Source organism: Sapajus apella, unplaced genomic scaffold (assembly GCF_009761245.1).
Source record: "Sapajus apella isolate SASKATOON/1434 unplaced genomic scaffold, GSC_monkey_1.0 scaffold103, whole genome shotgun sequence".
Taxonomy (NCBI): Eukaryota; Metazoa; Chordata; class Mammalia; order Primates; family Cebidae; genus Sapajus; species Sapajus apella.
The window spans coordinates 4718520-4740103 of record NW_022437043.1 but is presented as its reverse complement, the minus strand read 5'-3'; the positions used below and the strand labels follow the sequence as shown (position 1 = coordinate 4740103).

The window sequence follows — 21584 nt, the reverse complement described above, 5'->3', positions numbered from 1 at the left end:
AAAAAAAAAAAAAAAAAAAAAAAAAAAGAAAATAACAACAATAAAGTAATAAAAAAATTTTAAGTATCAGGAACTCTCCACTATAAAGGAATCATTGATTTCTCTATACAAGCATTGTAATTCGGCTGGGTGCAGTAGCTCACGCCTGTAATCCCAGCACTTTGGGAGGCCAAGGCAGCCGGATCACCTGAGGTCAGGAGTTTGAGACCAGCCTGGCCAACACGGTGAAACCCCACCTCAACTAAAAATACAAAAAAAATTTGCTGGGCGTGGTGGTGCATGCCTGTAATCCCAGCTATTCAGGAGGCTGAGACGGGAGAATTGCTTGAACCCAGGAGGCAGAGGTTGCAGTGAGCCGAGATTGTGCCACTGCACTCCAGCCTGAGCAATGAGTAAAACTTTAAAAAAAAAAAAAAGAAAAGAAAAAGAAACATTGTAATTCTTGTTTTGTTTTGAGACAGAGTCTTGCTCTGCCACCCAGGCTGGAGTGCAATGGTACAATCTTAGCTCACTGCAACCTCTGCCTCCTGGGTTCAAGCGATTCTCCTGCCTCAGCCTTCTGAGTAGCTGGGATTACAGGCATATGCCACCACACCTGGCTAATTTTTGTATTTTTAGTAGAGATGGGGTTTTACCATGTTGGCCAGGCTGGTCTCAAACTCCTGAACTCAGGTGATCCGCCCGCTGTGGTCTCCCAAAGTGCTGGGATTACAGGTGTCAGCCACCGCGCCAAGCCGAAGCATTGTAATTCTTGATTGCACCTCCTGCTCTGCTGTGTCTTCCTAGAATATACAGACTAAGCAAGACTTCAGAGCCAGGCATGGTGGCTCACACCTGTAATACCAGGACTTTGGGAGGCCAGGGCGGGCAGATCACCTGAGCTCAGGAGTTCAAGACCACCCTGACCAACATGGTGAAACTTCATCTCTAATAAAAACACAAAAATTAGCAGGGCATGGTGGTGCACACCTGTAGTCTCAGCTACTTGGGAGACTGAGGGACAAAATCCCTTGAACCCGGGGGACAGAGATTTCAGTGAGCCGGAGATCACATCTCTGCACTCAAGCCTGGGCACCAGCCTGGGCAACAGTCTGGCCGACAGCCTGACCGACAGAGTGAGACTCCATCTCAAAATAAAAAAAAAAAGACTGCATAGTTCTCTTGTTCAGTAGGATTGCTGACACCATGCTTACTTTCTAAAACTTGTATTGATATTTTCTTCTTTTTTTACTTCCTTTTATCCTAATACTTATCTATTTATACTAGAAGTGTCCTAAAATACACAGGAAACAAAGGCAACAAGTAAATAAATAACGAATAAATAAAGGGCAGATTGGGAGCCGGGTGGGGTGGCTCATGCCTACAGTCCCAGCACTTTGGGAGTCCGAGATGGGTGGATCACTTGAGGTCCAGAGTTCAAGACCAGCCTGGCCAACATGGTGAAATTCCATCTCTACTAAAAATACAAAAATTAGCCTGGTGTGGTGGCATATGCCTGTAATCCCAGCTACTCAGAAGGCTGAGGCAGGAGAATTGCTTGAACCCGGGAGGCGGAGGTTGCAGTGAGCCAAGATTGAGGCACTGCACTACAGCCTGGGCGACAAGAGCAAGACTCTGTTTCACACACACACACACACACACACACACACACACACACACACACACACAAAATGTGGAATCGCTTAGGGCAGGACCTGAAAGAGAGCTAGCACTCAAGGGTTTGTTATTCTATTATTTCACCTAGGAAGGATGTGCTTAACTGGAAATGCTAGGTGGACTTCTTAGAGTGATGCCGTAAAATCCATCATGTGAATATTTAGCTCAAGAGAATTTCACTCTTCATGGTCCGGCGACAACTAACATATATTCTATATACTCACTTGTATGGCCGTTCAGATCTGCTATATTACTTCATTCTTCATCGTTATCCGAATTTATATGATGAAAATAATATATATTTGTAAATAATTAAATACTATTATTTAATTAAATCTTCAAAGAATTATGAAAAGCAAAGAAGGACCCTTCTCAACTGAAGAACGCTAAAGTGATGACAAGTAAATGTTAAACATAATCCTAAATTGGATCCTTTTGCTATAATGGACGCTATCGGGACATCCAAACACGATGCAGTCCATTCACCATGGAATGGCCATCCACAAACCAACCAATTTTTTCTTGGTCAGTTGAGAGCTGGGGCACTTTCCAATCGATGACAGAAAAGACCAGCTCCTCCTCCATCAGTCCTGGCAGAAAAGAGTCTACCTTAGTGGTTGTGAAAACCACTAACTCCGCACTTCCCTGGCAGCATATTCTTCTACAAACCATTTCCATGTAATTATGGAACTCCTCTGGGCACTGCTCTTCCTATTGGAGCATTACACCATCACCCAAGACACCATGGATATTTTAGGTTTCAAAATTCTTTTATGTCCTTCAATCATAAGGGCACTTTCAATTAATGTCTAATCCAAGCTCAACTGGAAATTCTCTGGTCCAAAGTCCCAGGTTACCACTGGGAGGCGCTCTTAGGCTTTTGTCATAAGCACCAGTCTCTGCTCCACAAAAGGCTATTGTACAGAGAATCTGTCTGTGCCAGCACCTGAGGTTCTATTCTATACTTCGTGGGCTTGGGCAATCTTACTGGTTCCCATTTAGCATGTCCAAGTAATATTGCTTGAAGGGTGGATTTACAATACTAGAGAGGGGAAACATTCCACGGTCAGATATAATTTCAATCTCCATAATACATTGAGGTAAAAGAGATGCAACCATTTCACATAAAGCCTGTTCAAATCTATAAATTTTCCAAACTTTCACCTCAATTCCATCAACCCTTACATTCCTCCATTGGGATTTCATCAACAGGTTTGAGTGTCACAATACTAGTTAGAGGAAGTGTTCCCTGTCAGTCATCATATCCATTCCCATAAAACATTCAGGTAAAACCTGTTTCTTTTTATTTGTTTTTTTTAACTTTTTATTTATTTATTCTTGACACTGAGTCTCACTCTGTCACCCAAGCTGGAGTGCAGTGGCATGATCTCGGTTCACTGCAGCCTCCCCATCCCAGGTTCAAGCGATTCTCCTGCCTCAGCCTCCCAAGTAGCTGAGACTACAGGTGGACGCTACCACACCGGCTAATATTTTTTTGTATCTTTACTGGGTTTTACCATGCTAGCCAGGCTGGTCTCAAACTCCTGACCTCAAGTGATCCACCTGCCTCGGCTTCCCAAAGTGGTGGGGTTACAGGCGTGAGCCACCACGCCCAGCCACAAAGCATATTTAAACACATTCCAATTTTCACCCAAATGTACACCTCAATCCTATCAACTGTTACATTTCTTTTTTTTTCTTTTATGCTTTTTTATTTACTTTCTAGTCAGCCTGTGCTTATCCATTATCAACTGTTACATTTCTATACTCTCCCAATCTAGTTGTAGCCCATGTTACAGCTTTACTAATGGATTTTGGTACCACAGTGTATGAGGCTTCCATGTAAAGGACTCCTAGGAAGTTCTCTTTTCCTCCCATTTTACCCATAAATTTCTCTTCTCCACCCACTTTATGTGCAAAAAGCTTTGGGTCCCCATCTCAGGGTGTATTCAAATAATCTTTGCCCTTGGTGGGTTTTTTGTTTTGTTTTGTTTTGTTTTTTTCTGAGACACAGTCTCACTCTGTCCCCAGGCTGGAATGCAGTGGCGTGATCATGGCTCACTGCAGGCTTGATCTCCCGGCTCAAGTGATCCTCCCACCTCAGCTTCCCAAGTACTGGGATTACAGGCATGTGCCACCATGCTCAGCTAATTTTTTTTTTTAATTTTTTGTAGAGATGGGATTTCATTATGTTGCCCAGGCTGGTTTTGAATTCCTGGGCTCAAGCGATCCACCTGTCTCAGCCTTCAAAGTGCTGGGATTATGGGCCTGAACCACCTCCAGAACTGACCTTGGTCAATTTTTATCTTGACTAATCTACCTGGCTAATGCCCAAGGCAGTTGATGGTGGAATTCTCATTGTAATCTTTGCCTTACGGCTTTTTAAATTCCTCCCACACTGGGATAAATGGAGCCAATTTGTTGAGGGCCTTTTAATGTTTGGGTACCTAGCAGGATCCCTTTGGCCCACCCAACCTTGATGGTGCTGCCTTAAGACTTCTATTTCAATATCATCAGTTTCCACTCTTTATTCATCCCTTTTTTTTTTTTTTTTTTTTTTGGTGAGACAGAGTCTCACTCTGTCGCCCAGGTTGGAGTGCAGTGGCACGATCTCGGCTCACTGCAACCTCCACTTCCTGGTTCAAGTGATCCTCCTGCCTCAGCCTCTGTTGAATAAATCTCTTCAAATATTTTATAGAGTTTGACTCTTTTCATGGACAGGGTAAATGCACTTTACAGTGGCTTTGAGCAAGTTTGGCATGCTAGCTGGGACTATAGGCATGCACCACCATGCCCAGCTAATTTGTATTTTTTAGTAGAGACGGCATTTCATAATATGTTGGCCAGGCTGGTCTCCAACTCCTGACCTCAGGTGATCCACCCACCCGGGCCTCTCAAAGTGCTGGGATTACAGGTGTGAGCCACCGTACCCAGCCATCCCATTTCTTTCTTTTTTTTTTTTTTCTAAGACAGGGTTTCACCATGTTGGTCAGGCTGGTCTTGAACTCCCAACCTCAGGTGATCCGCCCGCCTCAGCCTCCCAGAGTGCTGGGATTACAGGTGTGAGCCACCGCGCCTGGCCATCCCATTTCTTAATAGCCACTGAGAGATTTCCGCTTTGCTGCTAGACTTGACTCTTCCCTTGGCTTCTCCCCATTTTCTTGTTAACTTAATGTTTTCATTAGCATTTTCTGTGGGACCCCTGAAGGGAAGCTGAGGCAGCAATTTCAATGAGGCTTTTGGGACTATTGCTGTATTTTGCAGCTGTAAGGTTATATGGGGTGCCTATGCAAAAAGACCCCTTAACCATAGCTGAATATGGCCTAGGTAATGGCCATATTCAGCAGGTGACTATCATAGGCGCCATAAAGCCAGTCCCACATGGCCTGCATATGAAGCATATCAGCTGCTTCATCGGGGTGCTCCTCTTGGCATATGTTAGACAGTCCCCATATTTAGGGTTATGAAAGGAAAATAAATCTCGGGACTCCAAAATCATTAAGACAAAGGGTGTTAGGCAAACCTGCCTCACATTTTATTCCCGTATAAGACAGCTACAAAGATAAAGGCTACAGGCCTCCCTCTTGTGGGCCTCAAGATCTTTACCTTAAAATATTCTGTTGAATTTCACTCCAGCAATGTAAACTCATAGCTTATCTTCACAGGTGCAGGATGACAAAGGACAGACAGAACTCAAAGTCCTCCCTCTGCTCACCTGAGACAAATGCCTATCTGATTATTACCCCAGCCCTACTATTGTTCCGTTAAGCCAGACTAAAACATAAGTGACTATTCTACCCCTTCTCACATGTAAATTATGCATTCAGTGAAAAGCTGATCGAAGACCCAAGAGAATGCAACCTTTTGTCTCTTATCTACCTATGACCTGGACGCCCCCACTTCAAGTTGTCCCGCCTTTCCAAGCCGAATCAATGGACATCTTACACAGACCGATTGATGTCTCCTGTCTCCCTACAATGTATAATATCAAGCCGTGGCCTGACCACCCTGGGCACCTGTTCTCAGTATCGCCTGACTGCTGTGTCGCTTGCCATTGGTCACTCATATTTGGCTCAGAATAAATCTCTTCAAATATTTTACAGAGTGTGACTCTTTCCGCCGACAGGGTAAACACACTTAACAATGGCTTTGAGCAAGTCTGGCATGCTAGGTCTTGCCTCATGAATAACTTCTTGTGTTTTTGTGTGTCTGGCTCAAGTAGAGCCATCTGTGATTGGTCACTACGAGCTGTGGGTCCTGCCTCAACCCAGACATGATCTTCCACTCTACAGCATTCAAAACCAAACATGCCAGCCCTATAAATTAGTTACTTTCACAGTCCATTTCAGTAAAGGATTTTCTGGCCCTATTAAGTGGTTATAGTAAGGTCACAGGATGCAAAGTTAATAAAAGTCAATTGTTTTCCTATATACCCGACATGAACAATCGACATTTGATATTAAAAACACAGGCCAGGCACGGTGTCTCATGCCTGTCATCCCAGCACTTTGGGAAGCCGAGGCAGACGGATCACAAGGTCAGGAGTTCGAGACCAGCCTGGCCAGCATGGTGAAACCCTGTCTCTACTAAAAATACAAAAATCAGCCAGGCATGGTGGTGTGCGCCTATAATCCCAGTTACTCATGAGGCTGAGGTAGGAGAATCACTTGAACCTGGGAGGCAGAGGTTTCTGGGAGCCGAGATTTCGCCACTGCACTTCAGCCACTGCACAGAGCAAATCTCCGTCTCAAATAATAATAATAATAATAATTCACACAGAGCCGACTGTCCAAAGATCCGGAGTTTTATTACTACTCAAATCAGTCTCCTCGAGCATTTGGGGATCAGAGTTTTTAAAGGACAATTTGCGGGGGAAAGGGTGGGAAAGCCAGTGTAAGCCGGGAGTGCTGATTGGTCAGGTCAGAGATGAATTCCTAAAGAATCGAAGCTGTCTTCTTGTGCTGAGTCAGTTCCTGGGTGGGGGCCATAAGATCAGATGAGCCAGTATATTGATCTGGGTGGTGCCAGCTGATCCATTAAGTGCAGGGTCTGCAAAATATCTCAAGCACTGATCTTAGGAGCAGTTTAGGGAGGGTCAGAATCTTGTAGCCTCTGGCTGCATGACTCCTAAACCATAATTTCTAGTCCAGTGGCTAATTTGTTAGTCCTACAAAGGCAATCTAGTCCCCAGGCAAGCAGGAGATTTGCCTTGGGAAAGGCCTGTTACCATCTTTGTTTTGAACTATAAACTATAAACTAAGTTCCTCCCTAAATTAGTTCAGCCTATACCCAGGAATGAACAAGGACAGCTTGGAGGTTTGAAGCAAGATGGAGTTGATTAGATCAGATCTCTGTCTCAGTTACAATTTTGCAACAGGCAGTTTCACTGGTGAAGATGTGGAGCAACAGTAATACTCATTCATTACTGGTGGGAATGCAAAATTGTGACAAACTTGGGAAGACAGTTGGGCAGTTTCTCTTCTTTTTCTTTTTTCTTTTTTTTTTTTTTTCTTTTTTTTTTTTGAGACGGAGTTTTACTCTTGTTGTCCAGGCTGGAGTGCAATGGCACAATCTTGGCTCACTATAACCTCTGGCTCCAGGGTTCAAGCGATTCTCCTGCCTCGGCCTCTCAAGTAGCTGGGACCACAAGCACCTGCCACCACGCCCAGCTAAATTTTTGTATTTATAGTAGAAACAGGGTTTCACCATGTTGGCCAGGCTGGTCTCGAACTCCCGACCTCAGGTGATCCACCCACCTCGGTCTCCCAAAGTGCTGGGATTACAGCTGTGAACTACCACACCCAGCCTTAGTAGTTTCTCATAAAGTTAAACATAATCTTACCATATGACATAGCAATTATGCTCCTAGTTATTTAGCTAATTGAGTTGAAAACATGTTCACACAAAAATCTGTACATAAATGTTCATAGCAGCTTTCTTCATTATTGCTAAAACCTAGAAACAATGAAAGTGCCCTTCAATAGGTGAAGGAATAAGCAAACTGTGGCACCTCCAATCCGTGGAACTATCAAACCACAAAAAAAACATGGAGGAACCTCAAATGCAAATCGCTAAGTGAAAGAAGCCAGTTTGAAAGGCTACATACTACATATTTCAACTATATGACATTTTAGAAAAGGCAAAACTCGGCCTGGCATGATAGCTCACACCTATAAATCCCAGCGCTTTGGGAGGCTGAGATAGGCGAATTGCCTGAGCCCAGGAGTTCAAGACCACACTGAGCAACATGGTAAAACCATGTCTCTACAAAAAATACTAAAAATTAGCCAGACATGGTGCATGTGCCTGTGGTCTTAACTACCTGGGAAGCTGAGATGGGAGGATCACCTGAGCCTGGGAGGTGGAGGTTGCAGTGAGCAGTGATCCCCACCATGGCACTCCAGCCTGGGCAACAGAGTGAGACACTGTCTGAAAAAAAAACGGCAAAACTATAAAGACAGTAAAAAATAAGTGGTTGCTAGAGGTTCGGGAAGAGGGAAAGGTAGGATGAATAGCTGAAGCACAAGTGAAACAGAATGAAACTATATGAAGCTGCACTGGTGGATATATGTCATTATCTATTTGCCAAAACCCACATGTGTAACACAAAATGGTGAGCCTTCCTGTAAACTGAAGGCTATAATTATAATTAATAGTAATGTATCACTATCAGTTCATTAATTTTTACAAATGTGCCACACTAATGCAAGAGTAATAAGGAAAACGGGGCCAGTTGTGGGCGGGTTAAGGAGGTGAGAGTATATGGAATTATCTGTACTATCTTAACTTTTCTGTACATCTAAAACTGTATTAAAAATGATTGTTGGCCAGGCAAGGGGGCTCCCAGCACTCTGGGAGGCCGAGGCAGGTGAATCACCTGAAGTCAGGAGTTTGAGACACGCCTGGCCAACATGGTGAAACTCTATCTCTACTAAAAATACAACAAAATTAGCTGGGCATGGTGGCAGGCACCTGTAATCCCAGCTACTCGAGAAGTTGAGGCAGGAGAATTGCTTGAACCCGGGAGGCGGAGGTTGCAGTGAGCTGAGATCGCGCCACTGCATTCCAGCCTAAATGACAGAGTGAGACACCATCTCAAAAAAAAAAAAAAAAAAAAAAAAAAGATTGTCAGGCATGGTGACTCACACCTGTAATCCCAGCACTTTGGGAGGCCAAGCTGGGTGGATCATCTGAGGTCAGGAGTTGGAGACCAGCCTGGCCAACATGGTGAAACCCTATCTCTACCAAAAACACAAAAAATTAGCAGGGCATGATGGCGGGCACCTATAATCCCAGCTACTCAGAAGGCTGAGGCAGGAGAATCGTTTGGGCCTGGGAGGCAGAGGTTGCAATGAGCCAAGATTGCGACACTGCACTCCAGCCTGGGTGATAGAGCGAGACTCCATCTCAAAAAAAAAAAAAATTGTCTATTAATTCTGCTCTATATGCACTTGGCATACAATCCCACAATTGTCCTCGCATGCATTTACCCCGCCGTGTAGGAGCAGGACTACAAACACAATTTCTCCTACTAGACTCTCACAACACACTGTGACAACAGATATGTGAGGGATTTGCCTCACACATCGAACAAGAGGTCAATTCTGCAGCAGACAACGGCTGGTGTACTCCAATTCAATCCCATTCTGACACTATCTGCCTGGACATAGCATCAGGTCCTGCAGGTTGAGAGCTCAGTCCTAAGGACTACCCCCACTTCAGACTCCAGAACTTTTTACTGATCAGCTACAAGTCAGAGTTCCCACAATTCCCTCCTAGGGTTTATTTAATTTGCTAGAGTGGCTCCTAGAACTCAAGGAAAGGTTAGGAGTGGTGGCTCATGCCTATAATGCCAGCACTTTGGGAGGCTAAGGAGGGAGGATTGCTTGAGGCCAGGAGTTCAAGACCAGCCTGGGAAACAAAGTGATACCTCGTCTGTACAAAAAAAAATTTTTTTAATTAGCCAGGCGTAATGGCACACACCTGTGGTCCCAGCTACTTGGGAAGATCACTTGAACCTGGGAGGCTGAGGCTGCAGTAAGCCTTCACTGCACTCTGGCCTGGGCAACAAAGACCCTGAAAACCTCAGGGAAATGTGGAGTCCTAATTAGGGGGAAAAAAGGTGGTCCAGGACATATAAACAAAAAGAACACGCAGATAAATTATGGGTCTGTCTTTCTTTATGGCCCAGGACACCAGGACATATAGTCCGCCTGAGCAAATAACGTACATAACTCACAAACTTCCTGCTTATCACCAAACGCTTCAATTCATCATCAAACACCTCGCCTGACAGAAGAATGCAAGCTAGTTCCCTGCTACCTTGGCATTATCAAACAGCCCAAGAACCATCCTCTAAAATCTCCAGCAAGCCTTCATTTCCTCAAAGTCAGCTCCTCTTTTGCTGATTCTGCCCATTGCTCTCTTGCAACGTATTTTCCTATTTTCTCTAATAAATATGCCTTTCTTTACCTACAACTGCCATGGTAAAATATTTTACCTGTGAGCCACCAGCCCAGACAGTCACCACTCACCCTCAACAGGAAACACAAAACTATGTTTACTGGTTTATTATAAAGGTTTGTTTTGTTTTGTTAAGATGGGGTTTCACCATGCTGGCCAGGCTGGTCTTGAACTCCTGACCTCAGGTGATCGACCCACCTCAGCCTCCCAAAGTGCTAGGATTACAGGCATGAGCCACCGCGCCCGGCCTGTTTTGTTTTTTTTAAGACAGAGTCTTGTTCTGTCACCCAGGCTGGAGTGCAGTGGTGCAATAATGGCTCACTTCAGCCTCGACCTCCTAGGCCCAAGCGATCCTCCTGTCTCAGCCTTCCATGTATTTGGGACCACAGGCATGCACCACCATACCCAACTATTTTGTATTATTTTTATTTTATTTTATTTTAGATGGAGTCTCACTCTGTTGCCCAGGCTAAAGAGCAGTGGCGCAATCTCAGCTCACTGCAACCTCTGCCTCATGGTTCAAGTGATTCTCTTGCCTCAGCCTCCCAAGTAGTTGGGATTACAGGCACCTGCCACCACCCAGCTAATTTTCATTTTGTTTTGTTTTGTTTTTTTGAGAAGGAGTCTCACTCTGTCGCCCAGGCTGGAGTGCAATGGCGTGATCTCGGCTCACTGCAACCTCCCCCTCCCGCGTTCAAGTGATTCTCCTGCCTCCTGAGTAGCTGGGATTACAGGTGCATGCCAACACACCCGGCTAATTTTTATATTTTTAGTAGAGACGGGGCTTCACCATGTTGGTCAGGCTGGTCTCAAACTCCTGACCTTGTGATCCACCCACCTCGGCCTCCCAAAGTGTTGGGATTTCAGGCATGAGCCACCACATCCCACCTGTTTTACTTTTTGTAGTAATGAGGTCTCACTTTGTTACCCAGGCTGGTCTTGAATTCCTGGGCTCAAGCGATTGTGCAGCCTCGGCCTCCCAAAGTTCTGGGATTACAGGCGTGAGCTACCTCTCCCACCAATAAAGGATAATTTAAAGAATACAGATTCGGCCGGGCGCGGTGGCTCAAGCCTATAATCCCAGCACTTTGGGAGGCCGAGGCGGGTGGATCACGAGGTCAAGAGATCGAGACCATCCTGGTCAACATGGTGAAACCCCGTCTCCACTAAAATACAAAACAAAAAAAAATTAGCTGGGCATGGTGGTGCGTGCCTGTAATCCCGGCTACTCGGGAGGCTGAGGCAGGAGAATTGCCTGAACCCAGGAGGCGGAGGTTGCGGTGAGCCGAGATCGTGCCATTACACTCCAGCCTGGGTAACATGAGTGAAACTCTGTCTCAAAAAAAAAAATAAATAAATAATAATAATAAATAAAAAATTAAAAAAAAAAAGAATACAGATTCACAGCCAAATAAAGAGATACATGGGGCAAGGCATGTGGGAAGGGGCTTGGAGTCTTCATGCCCTTTCTGGGTGCACCACCCTCCAGGAACCCCCATGTGTTTGGCTACGCAGAAGCTCTCCAAACTTTATCCTTTTGGGATCTCAGCAGGGCTTCATTATGTAGGCATGATTGATTAAATCATTTCCCCTGTGGATCAACTTGACTGTCAGCACCCTCTCCCCTCGCAGGAGATTGAAGGGTCCCAACCCTCTACCTTAGTCTTTCTGGTGACCAGTCCCATTCGGAAGCTGCCTAGGGACTGCCAGTCAACAGTCAACTCATTAGCATACAGAAAGACACGTTAATACTTTAGAGAGTCTGAGGATATTAGGAGTTGTTTGCCAAGAAAGACCAATTATATATTTCACAGTATCACACCCCTACAAAAACCTTACACAAACTATCATAGGATCTTTATTCATAATATTCAACAACTAGAAATAAACAAGATATCTTTCAACCAGTGAATGGTTACACTGTGTGGTACATCCATGCCATGGAAAACTATCAACAAAAAAAAAAGGAATGGGTCGGGCGCAGTGGCTCATGCCTGTAATCCCAGCACTTTAGTAGGCCAAGGCGGGCAGATCACAAGGTCAGGAGTTCGAGACCAGCCTGGCCAACATAGTGAAACCCCATCTCTATTAAAAATACAAAAAATCAGCCAGGCGTGGTGGTGGGCACCTGGGAGGTGAGGCAAGAGAATCACTTGAACCCAGGAGGCAGAGGTTGCACTGAACTGAGATCACACCACTGCACTCCAGCCCAGGCAACAGTGTGAGATTCCATCACAAAAAAACAACAAAAACAAAAAACAGGAATCAACTATTGATATATTGTTAGCTATTGGTATCTCCACAGAATTTTGCTGAAGAAAGGCAGTCCCAAAAGGTACATACTGTACAATTTGATTAATACAAGTTTCTTTTTTCCTCCTCTTTTTTGAAATGGAGTCTCACTCTGTCACCCAGGCTGGAGTGCAATGGCGCAATCTCAGCTCACTGCAACCTCTGCCTCCCAGGTTCAAGTGATTCTCCTGCCTCAGCCTCTGGAGTAGCTGGGATTACAGGTGCCCACCACCACGCCCAGCTAACTTTTGTATTCTTAGTAGAGAGGAGGTTTCACAAGGTTGGCCAGGCTGGTCTCAAACTCCTGACCTCAGGTGATTCACCCACCTTGGCCTCCCAAAGTGCTGGGATTACGGACATGAGCCACCTCGCCCAGCCCTTTTTGTTTTCTTTTTGTGGAGAACAGTGTCTCACTATATTGCCCAGGCAGGTCTCAAATTCCTGGGCTCAAACTATCCTCCCTAAGAGGATAAGCTCAAACTATCCACCTCTGCCTCCCTAAGAGCTGGGATTACAGCCATGAGCCACCATGCCAGACAAATACAACATTTTTCTTTTTTTTCTTTCTTTTTTTTTTTTTTTTTTAAAGATGGGGTTTCACCATGATGGCCAGGCTGGTCTTGAACTCCTGACCTCAGGTGATCCACCCACCTCGGCCTCCCAAAGTGCTAGGATTACAGGCGTGAGCCACCGCGCCCGGCCAACATTTTTCTTTTTGAGACACGGTCTCACTCTGTCACCCAGGCTGGAGTGCAGTGGTGTGATCTCGGCTCACTGCAACCTCCGCCTCCACTTCCGGATTCAAGTGATTCTCCTGCCTCAACCTCCCAAGTAGCTGGGAGTACAAAGGCATGCCATAACACTCGGCTAATTTTTGTATTTTTAGTATAGACAGGGTTTCACCATGTTAGCCAGGCTGGTCTCAAACTCCTGGCCTCAAGTGATCCACCCGCCTCAGCCTCCCAAAGTGCTGGGATTATAGGTGACAAGCGTGAGCCACTGCTCGGCCACAACATTCTTGAAATGAAAAAATTATAGTACTGGAGAATAGATTAGTGGTGCCTGGTAGAGGGGATTGACGGAGGGAGTGAAGTGATTGTGCCTATTTAATGACAACATGGGAGATCCTTGTGGGAATGGAAATGCTCTGTATGTCAATATCCTGGGTGTTACAAGATGTTACTACTGGGAACAAAAACTGCATAAATGGTACATTGCATTTGAATCTACAATTATCTCAAAATATAATTTTTAAAAAAATAAAATAAAGAACATATAGATTGCTTATACCCATTACTGGACATGGTTAAAAAAGAAAAAAAAAAAAAAAAAAAAAAAAGAACATATAGAAAAAAAAATAGGATTATCTTCCTTACCTCAAAGGATCTGCCAGGTTCTCCCGGAATCAGGGCAGGGAATCCCTGCGGTGATGTCCCATTAGCTGGCATGTTCACCCTGGGTCTCAGCCCACCTTCCTTGCTGGGCAGCTGTCTGTGTGCAGAGGGTCCTGCAGCCTCCAGTAAGGGGTAAGACTCAATGGCTCCACAGAGACACCAAGAAATCCTGAAAGGAAAGTATCCATATCATCAGTGTCATTCCACATTCATGCCACAATGTTCAGCATACCCACCCTGAGCATTAGTCAAGGTGGACTATGGAAATGATCAAATTTGGGGCCAAATTAATGAGCTTGGGGTCCCTTTATTTTATTTATTTATTTATTTTTGAGACGAAATCTTACTCTGCTGCCAGGCTGGAGTGCAGTGGCACGATCTCGGCTCACTGCAACCTCTGCCTTCCGGGTTCAAGCAATTCTCCTGCCTCCCAAGTAGCTGGGATTACAGGCACACACCACCATGCCCAGCTAATTTTTCTATTTTTAGTAGAGACTAGGTTTCACCACGTTGGCCAGGATGGTCTCAATCTCTTGACCTCGTGATCCACCGGCCTTGGACTCCCAAAGTGCTGGGATTACAAGAGTGAGCCACCGCGCCCAGCCTAGGGGTCCCTTCTTGAGTGGTTCTACCAGGTGCTTCACTCCCTACTCAGCCAGGATACACATCAGTTCAAGTTCAAGGCAGATCTGGGTTTAGGAGGAATAGATCTGGGGCAGTGAATGGTGCTTAAGGCCCATAGGGTAGGCAGGTGATGGGCAGGTCCAAGAGGACTTGGTGGGTGACTGTGAAAGCAAGAAACCTGGAATGCAGGTAATCTAAATGAAAGGAAATAGGCCGGTCCTTTCTTCTGCCATCTTTTGTTATTTTTCCATTCCTAGATGAAATATTCCTCTTAAATTCTTCTACTGGGAAGCTTTTAGCCTCTTCTTTCCAGAAAAAAAGAAAAATGGTTCAATCTTAATAATGTTATGTAGTTTTTTTCAGATGGAGTTTTGCTCTTGTCACCCAGGCTAGAGAAGAATGGCATGATCTCGGCTCACTGCAACCTCCACCTCCCGGGTTCAAGCAATTCTCCTGCCTCAGCCTCCCGAGTGGCTAGAATTACAGGCACGTGCACCACACCTGGCTAATTTTTGTATTTTTAATTTTTTTTTTTTAAGTTGGGGTTTCACCATGATGGCCAGGCTGGTCCTGAACTCCTGACCTCAGGTCATCCACCCACCTCAGCCTCCCAAAGTGCTAGGATAACAGACGTGAGCCACTGCACCCAGCAATTTTTGTAATTTTAGTAGAGACGTTTCACCATCTTGATCAGGCTGGTCTCGAACTCCTGACCTCAAGTGATCTGCCTTCCTCAGCCTCCCAAAGTACAGTTGTGAGCCACAGTGCCTAGCCTAATGTTATGTATTACATCAACAAATTACAGGGGGAAACATTCTGCTATTAACTTACACCAAAAAAGTATCCAATGCAATTCAGCAGCCATTACTAATAAAAGCTCCAACTAAAATTAGGGAAGACGTAAATCACTTAAATGCCACAAAAATCAATTATGAAACATAACCCTGAAACACCATGCTAAAAAGTAAAATGACGAAGCTATTGCCGTAAAATTAGTACTTTCTGCTATAAACCAAAATTGTTTTGTGGGCTGTAGCTCACATTAGAGAAGATGAAATAATCAGAGTGGGCTGCGCACAGTGGCTCATGCCTGTAATCTCAGAACTTTGAGAGGCCAAAGCAGGAGGGTTGCTTTAGTCAAGGAGTTGGAAACCAGCCTTGGCAACATAGTGAGACCCTGTCTTTACAAAAAATAAAATACTCTGAGCGTGGTGGTCCGCGCCTGTAGTGCCAGCTACCAAGGAAGCTGAAGCAGAAGGATAGCTTGAGCATGGGAGGTCGAGGATGCAATGACCTCTGATGGAGCCACTGCACTCCAGCCTGAGTGACAAAGCAAGACCTTGTCAAAAAAAAAAAAAAAAAGAAGAAGAAGAAGTAGAAGAAAAGAAATAATCAGGCTAGGCGCAGTAGCTCATACGTTTAATCCCAACACTTCAGGAGGCCATGGCAAGAGGATCCCTTGACCCAGGTGTTCAAAACTAACCTGGACAACATGGCAAGACCCATTACCCTAAACACACACACACACACACACACACACACACACACACACACACACACAGAGTTGCAGTGAGAGGAGATCACTCCACTACACTCCAGCCTAGGCAACAGAGCGACACCCTATATGTATTTTTTTTAAAAAGGCCAGTGCAGTGGCTCACACCTGTAATCCCAGCACTTTGGGAGGTCGAGGCGGGCAGATCACCTGAGGTCGGGAGTCTGAGACCAGCCTGGCCAACATGGTGAAACCCTGCCTCTACTAAAAATACAAAAAGTAGCTAGGCATGGTGGTGCACACCTGTAATCCCAGCTACTTGGGAGGCTGAGGCAGGAGAATCGCTTGAACCCGGGAGAAGGAGATTGTAGTGAGCCAAGACCCCACCACTGCAATTCAGCCTGGACGACAGAGCCAGACTTCGCTTCAAAAAAAAAAAAAAAGAAAGAAAGAAAACTAGTAATAATTAGAGTGAACATGAACATTGGAAAGAAATGAAAATAAAAATGTAGCTTTCTTGCCAATGAGAAAGAAAATAAAAATGTAGCTTTCTTGCCAATGTAAAAAATCATAGAAAACCTACCAGAGGCCAGGCGTGGTGGCTCACGCCTGTAATCCTAGCACTTTGGTAGGCTGAGGTGGGCAGATCATCTAAGGTCAGGAGTGTGAGACCAGCCTGACCAACATAGTGAAACCCTGTGTCTACTAAAAATACAACATTAGCCGGGCATGGTGGTGTATGCCTGTGATCCCAGCTACTCAGGATGCTGAAGCAGGAGAATCGCTTGAACCCGGGAGACAGAGGTTGCAGTGAGCCAAGATCGCGCTATTGCACTCCAGCCTGGGCAACAAGAGTGAAACTCCATCTCAAAAAAGAAAAAGAAAAGAAAACCTACCAGACTCTGCTAAAAATCTACTAAAATTAATAGGGTATAACATAATGTAAGGGGCCGGACACAAGGTAAGATTATAAAAGCAAATAGTTTCTCTCTATAATAACAGTGAGCCACTGGAAACAAAATTGCATAATGATAGCAAAAACTATATGAAGTTTGTAAGAATAACCTTTTTTGTGCTTGTTTTTGAAACAAGGTCTCGCTCCGTCACCCAGACTGGAGTAAAGTGGTGTAATATCATGGTTTTCGGAATCAGGCGATCCTCCCACCTCAGCTTCCAAAGTAGCTGGGACTACAGGCACACTCCACCATGCCCAGCTATTTTTTTCCTTTATTTTATTTTATTTTGTTTTTCACAGATGGGGGGAGGGGGTCTCCCTGTGTTGCCCAGGCTGGTCTCGAACTCCTGGACTCAAGCAATTGCCGGCCTCCGCCTCCCAAAGTGCTGAGATTACAGGGGTAAGCCACCACGCCAGGCCAGAATAAACATTTTAAGGAGTTGGGCATATATATGATTACAAAAAGAAAAAAAAAATGTTGACTAATATAAAAGTCGTCCTGGAGCAGTGGTTCACACCTGTAATCCCAACACTTTGGGAGGCTGAGGTGGGTAGATCGTTTGAACCCAGGAGTTCGAGACCAGACTGGACAACACGGCGAAATCCCGTCTCCACTAAAATCATAAAAATTAGCTGAGTGTGGTGGCGCTCACTTGTAATCCCAGTGACTGGGGAGGCCCAGGAACAAGAATCGCTTGAAATTGGTAGGCAGAGGATGCAGGGAGCTGAGATCGCGCCACTACACTCCAGCCTGGACGACAGAGCAAAACTCCGTCTCAAGAAAAAAAAAAAATTAAAAACAAACAAACTAAAAAGATAGTGTATGCAAAATATTCTTGATTGCAGCTAAAGAGATCGTTAAGGGAAAACTCATGCTCTTAATTTTTTTTTAACAAAGGCTGAGCATTAATGAATTAACATCCAATTTAAGAAGTTAAAGAGAAAATAGTACAGAGAAGAGCAGAAATTAAAGAAATAGAAAACGAAGGTACATCAGAAGAGACCTGTGATCAGAGGAGCAACAAGATGAAAAGTTGTTTTTTTTGGAAAGGCTAATAAAATTAGCAAACCTCTGGGAATCCTGATCAAGGAAAAACCTAAAGCACACACTATTAAGGCTGGACATCAAGACACAGCAGGGAATCTAAAACCTGACTACTCCAGAGGCCCTCATCCCTGACACTCATAGACTCCCATTCATTCGATTCTGTATTCCCCCACCAATTGACACCACAACTGCCAATGCATCATCCCCCGAAGCCAACAAAGCCATCACCTCAAAATCACCTGAGCGACTATCACGCCATAAAACCTCATGCACTGCATTTAGCGTCGCGCGCCAAGAAGACTTAAACGGCCTCTGAGGGGGATTTCCGTTTCCTGTCCTCACCCCTGACACTGCACCTTCTAGGGCTCTTGATTTTGCACACGATCATTAGGACTAAGAGGCTGTAGTCTACTCACTGAACACAGCGCTGTTACGGATCGGCAGAGACGTGGTCCAACAGTGGCGTTGTCAGGCGACGAATATGGCTGCGCTATGTCGTGTCTCCATGGGGGCCGCCATCTTAGCACCCATTCCGTACAGTGGGCTGTTCCACAGAAGGCGGGGGCGAGAGGACGTTCATGGGTAGAATCTTTCTGAGGGCAAGATTCTGGGAGAAGCTGATCTTTGGAACTCGGTTCTATAAGTTTGGGCAAAGTTTAAAGTGGCAGAGGTGCGTCTCCTACACAGGGAAGAGTAAGGCGTGTTCTGATGTTCAAGGGAGACACCACTGGGCAAGAGAGGGGGAAGAACTCAGGGTGGTACAATCCCCCCCTTGGAGATACCACTGGGAAGAGGGGGAGAAATCAGGTTAGCACAGGTGCCCGTCGTGGGCGATACCACTGGAGAAGAGGGGAAAGGAGTCAGTGTCACAACAGAGCGATACCCTGTCTTTAAAAAAGAAAGAAAACAGCCTTGCGCCATGGCTTACACCTATAATCCCAATACTTTGGGAGGCCGAAGTGGGTGGACTACCTGAGGTCAGGAGTTCGAGACCAGCCTGGCTAAAATGGTGAAACCCCTATCTCTACTAAAAAATATATAAATTGGCTGGGCATAGTGGCGCACTCCTGTAGTCCAGCGACTCAGGAGGCTGAGGCACGAGAATAGGTGGAGGTTGCAGTGAGCCGAGATCACATCACTGCACTCCAGCCTGGGTGGCGGAGTGAGACTCCCTCTCAAACAAAGAAAAAATGTTATTGATTGTGGCCGGAAGTGATAGTTCACGCCTGTAATCCCAGAACTTTGGGGAAAGCCGAAGTGAACGGATCACTGGAGACCAGCCTGGGCAACATAGTGAGAGACCTCATATCTGCAAAAAATAAACAAAATTAGTTGCGCACAGCGACGCGCGCCTGTAGTCCCAGCTACTCAGGAGGTGGGGAGGTGGGAGGATCTCTTGAGCCTAGGAGATCCAGACTGCAGTGAGCCATGATCACACCACTGCACTGCAGCCTGAGGAACAGAGCAAGATACTGTCTCAATCGATCAATCAATAAAATGTTGTTGATCTTGATTACTGAGTTATTTAGTACCCCCTACATTTACACTTGAGGCAATTGCCTCCCTCACCTCACTCTAGTCCTAGCCCTGCAGAGAAACCTTGTTCTCTAAAATCATAGACTATCAGAAATTTTCCTGTTTGAAATAATATCAATAAAAATAAAACAGGATCGGGGGTGGTGGCTCACTCCTGTAATCCCAGTACTTTGGGAGGCTGAGGCAGGCAGATCACAAGGTCAGGAGTTCCAGACCAGCCTAGCCAATATGGTGAAACCCCATCTCTACTAAAAATACAAAAATTAGCCAGGCATGGTGGTGCATGCCTGTAATCCCAGCTGCTCGGGAGGCTGAGGCAGGAGAATCGCTTGAACCCGGGAGGCAGAGAGTGCAGTGAGCTGAGATCATGCTGCAGGACTCCAGCTTGGGTGACAGAGTGAGATGCTGTCTCAAAAAAAAAAAAAGAAAACCTCCTACTCTTCCCTGAAGGATCTAAATTACTTTGACACAGAGAAATAGCCTTGATTTCCGACCCAGGTGCAGAACTTCAGCTAATAGGTATCTGGAGCCAACACTTCACATCTGTGTTTAGTGTTTTTTTCTTTTCTCTTTTCTTTTTTTTTTTTTTTCTGAGATAGGATCTCACTCTGTCATCCAGGCTAGAGTGCAGTGGCATGATCACAGCTCACTGCAGCCTCAACCTCCTGGTCTCAAGTGATCCTCCCACTTCAGCCTCCCAAATAGCTGACACATTACAGGCACACGCCACCATGCCCAGCTACATTTGTTCATTTTTTGTAAAGACAAGATCTTACTATGTTGCCCAAGCTGGTCTTGAACTCTTGGGCCAAGGGATTCACCCACCTCAAGTGCTAGGATTACAGTCCTGAGCCACTGCACATGGCCTTTCTCTTCCTTCTTTCCTTCCTTCCTTCCTTCCCTCCCTCTTTCTTCTTTCTTTTTTCTTTTCCTTTCCCTTTCTCTTTCTTTCTCTTTCTTTCTTTCTTGCCTTCTTTCCTTCCTTCCTTCCTTCCTTCCTTCCTTCCTTCTCTCTCTCTCTCTCTCTCTTTCTTTCTTTCTTTCTTTTCAAGATGGAGTCTTGCTCTGTCACCCAGGCTGGAGTGCAGTGGTGTGATCTCAGCTCACTGCAACCTCTGCCTCCTGTGTTCATGCGACTCTCCTGCCTCAGGCTCCCAAGTAGCTGGGATTACAGGCATGTGCCACCACACTTGGCTAATTTTTGTACTTTTAGTAGTGATGGGGTTTCACCATGTTGGCCAGGCTGGTCTTGAACTCCTAACCTCAGGTGATCCACCTGCCTCGGCCTCCCAAAGTGCTGGAATTATAGGTGTGAGTCACTACACCCAGCTTCTTTTCTGTTTCCAAAGATGAAGGACCCTAGATCTACTTCACAGTCTGAACCTAATGTTGATCCTTTCCCATACCAACCTCCTTTGCTTTGGGCTTGTCAAAACACTGCTTCATTTAAACTTTACCTAAACTGAACTCCTATATCCTATAGTAATACCATTTCTTCCTTTGTTCATTGACACTAAGGTGATCGGCCATCCCTGATTGCCCAGGAATGGGGTTTAATGAGACAAGGGCATTCAGTGCTAAAAGCAGGAAAGTCCTGGGTAAACTGGAACAAGTTAAGTTACCTAGGTGAGACATCTGCACAGTTCCTATGGGGTGTGGTCTTCCTTGCTGCAGCAGGTTAATAAACCCACTTTTTTCGGGACTATGGATGTGACCTTGGTGGTTTTTATCAAGGTCATTAATGTCGGAAGAGTTCACAGAGGTGAAGTTTGAGATCTGTCCTAGTATGCATTGATGGTGAAAAAATGAATAGGCCTGATTCAGGCTCCAGGTCGGCAGGGCATCACTGAAGGAATAGTTAAAGGCTGAATGCTAAGCTATACCAGAAAGGCACTGATGGTGGAAGAGTTATCAGAGCACTAGATTGAGGTCAAACTAAATTAATACAACTGGGAAGCCAGGCGTGGTGGCTCACGCCTGTAATCCCAGCACTTTGGGAGGCCGAGGTGCGCAGATCACCTGAGGTCGGGAGTTCGAGACTAGCCTGGCCAACATGATGAAACCCCGTCTCTACCAAAAATACAAAAATTAGCTGGGTGTGGTGGCACATGCCTGTAATCC

At 45.4% G+C, this 21584-nt stretch overlaps 1 protein-coding gene across 1 annotated transcript in view; it reads right to left on the bottom strand.

Moving 5' to 3' along the window:
• ZNF157 (zinc finger protein 157) overlaps positions 1-18623 on the bottom strand; it is a 40576-nt gene extending 21953 nt beyond the window's left edge. Inside the window, exons 1-2 of the mRNA XM_032258505.1 lie at positions 18156-18623; positions 13788-13974 (exon numbers count right to left, since the gene is read on the bottom strand). Of these exons, the coding sequence (XP_032114396.1) occupies positions 13788-13974; positions 18156-18205 (237 nt within the window). The 5' untranslated portion in view covers positions 18206-18623. The remainder of the gene's footprint in view (positions 1-13787; positions 13975-18155) is intronic.
• Between the last annotated feature and the right edge of the window lie 2961 nt (positions 18624-21584).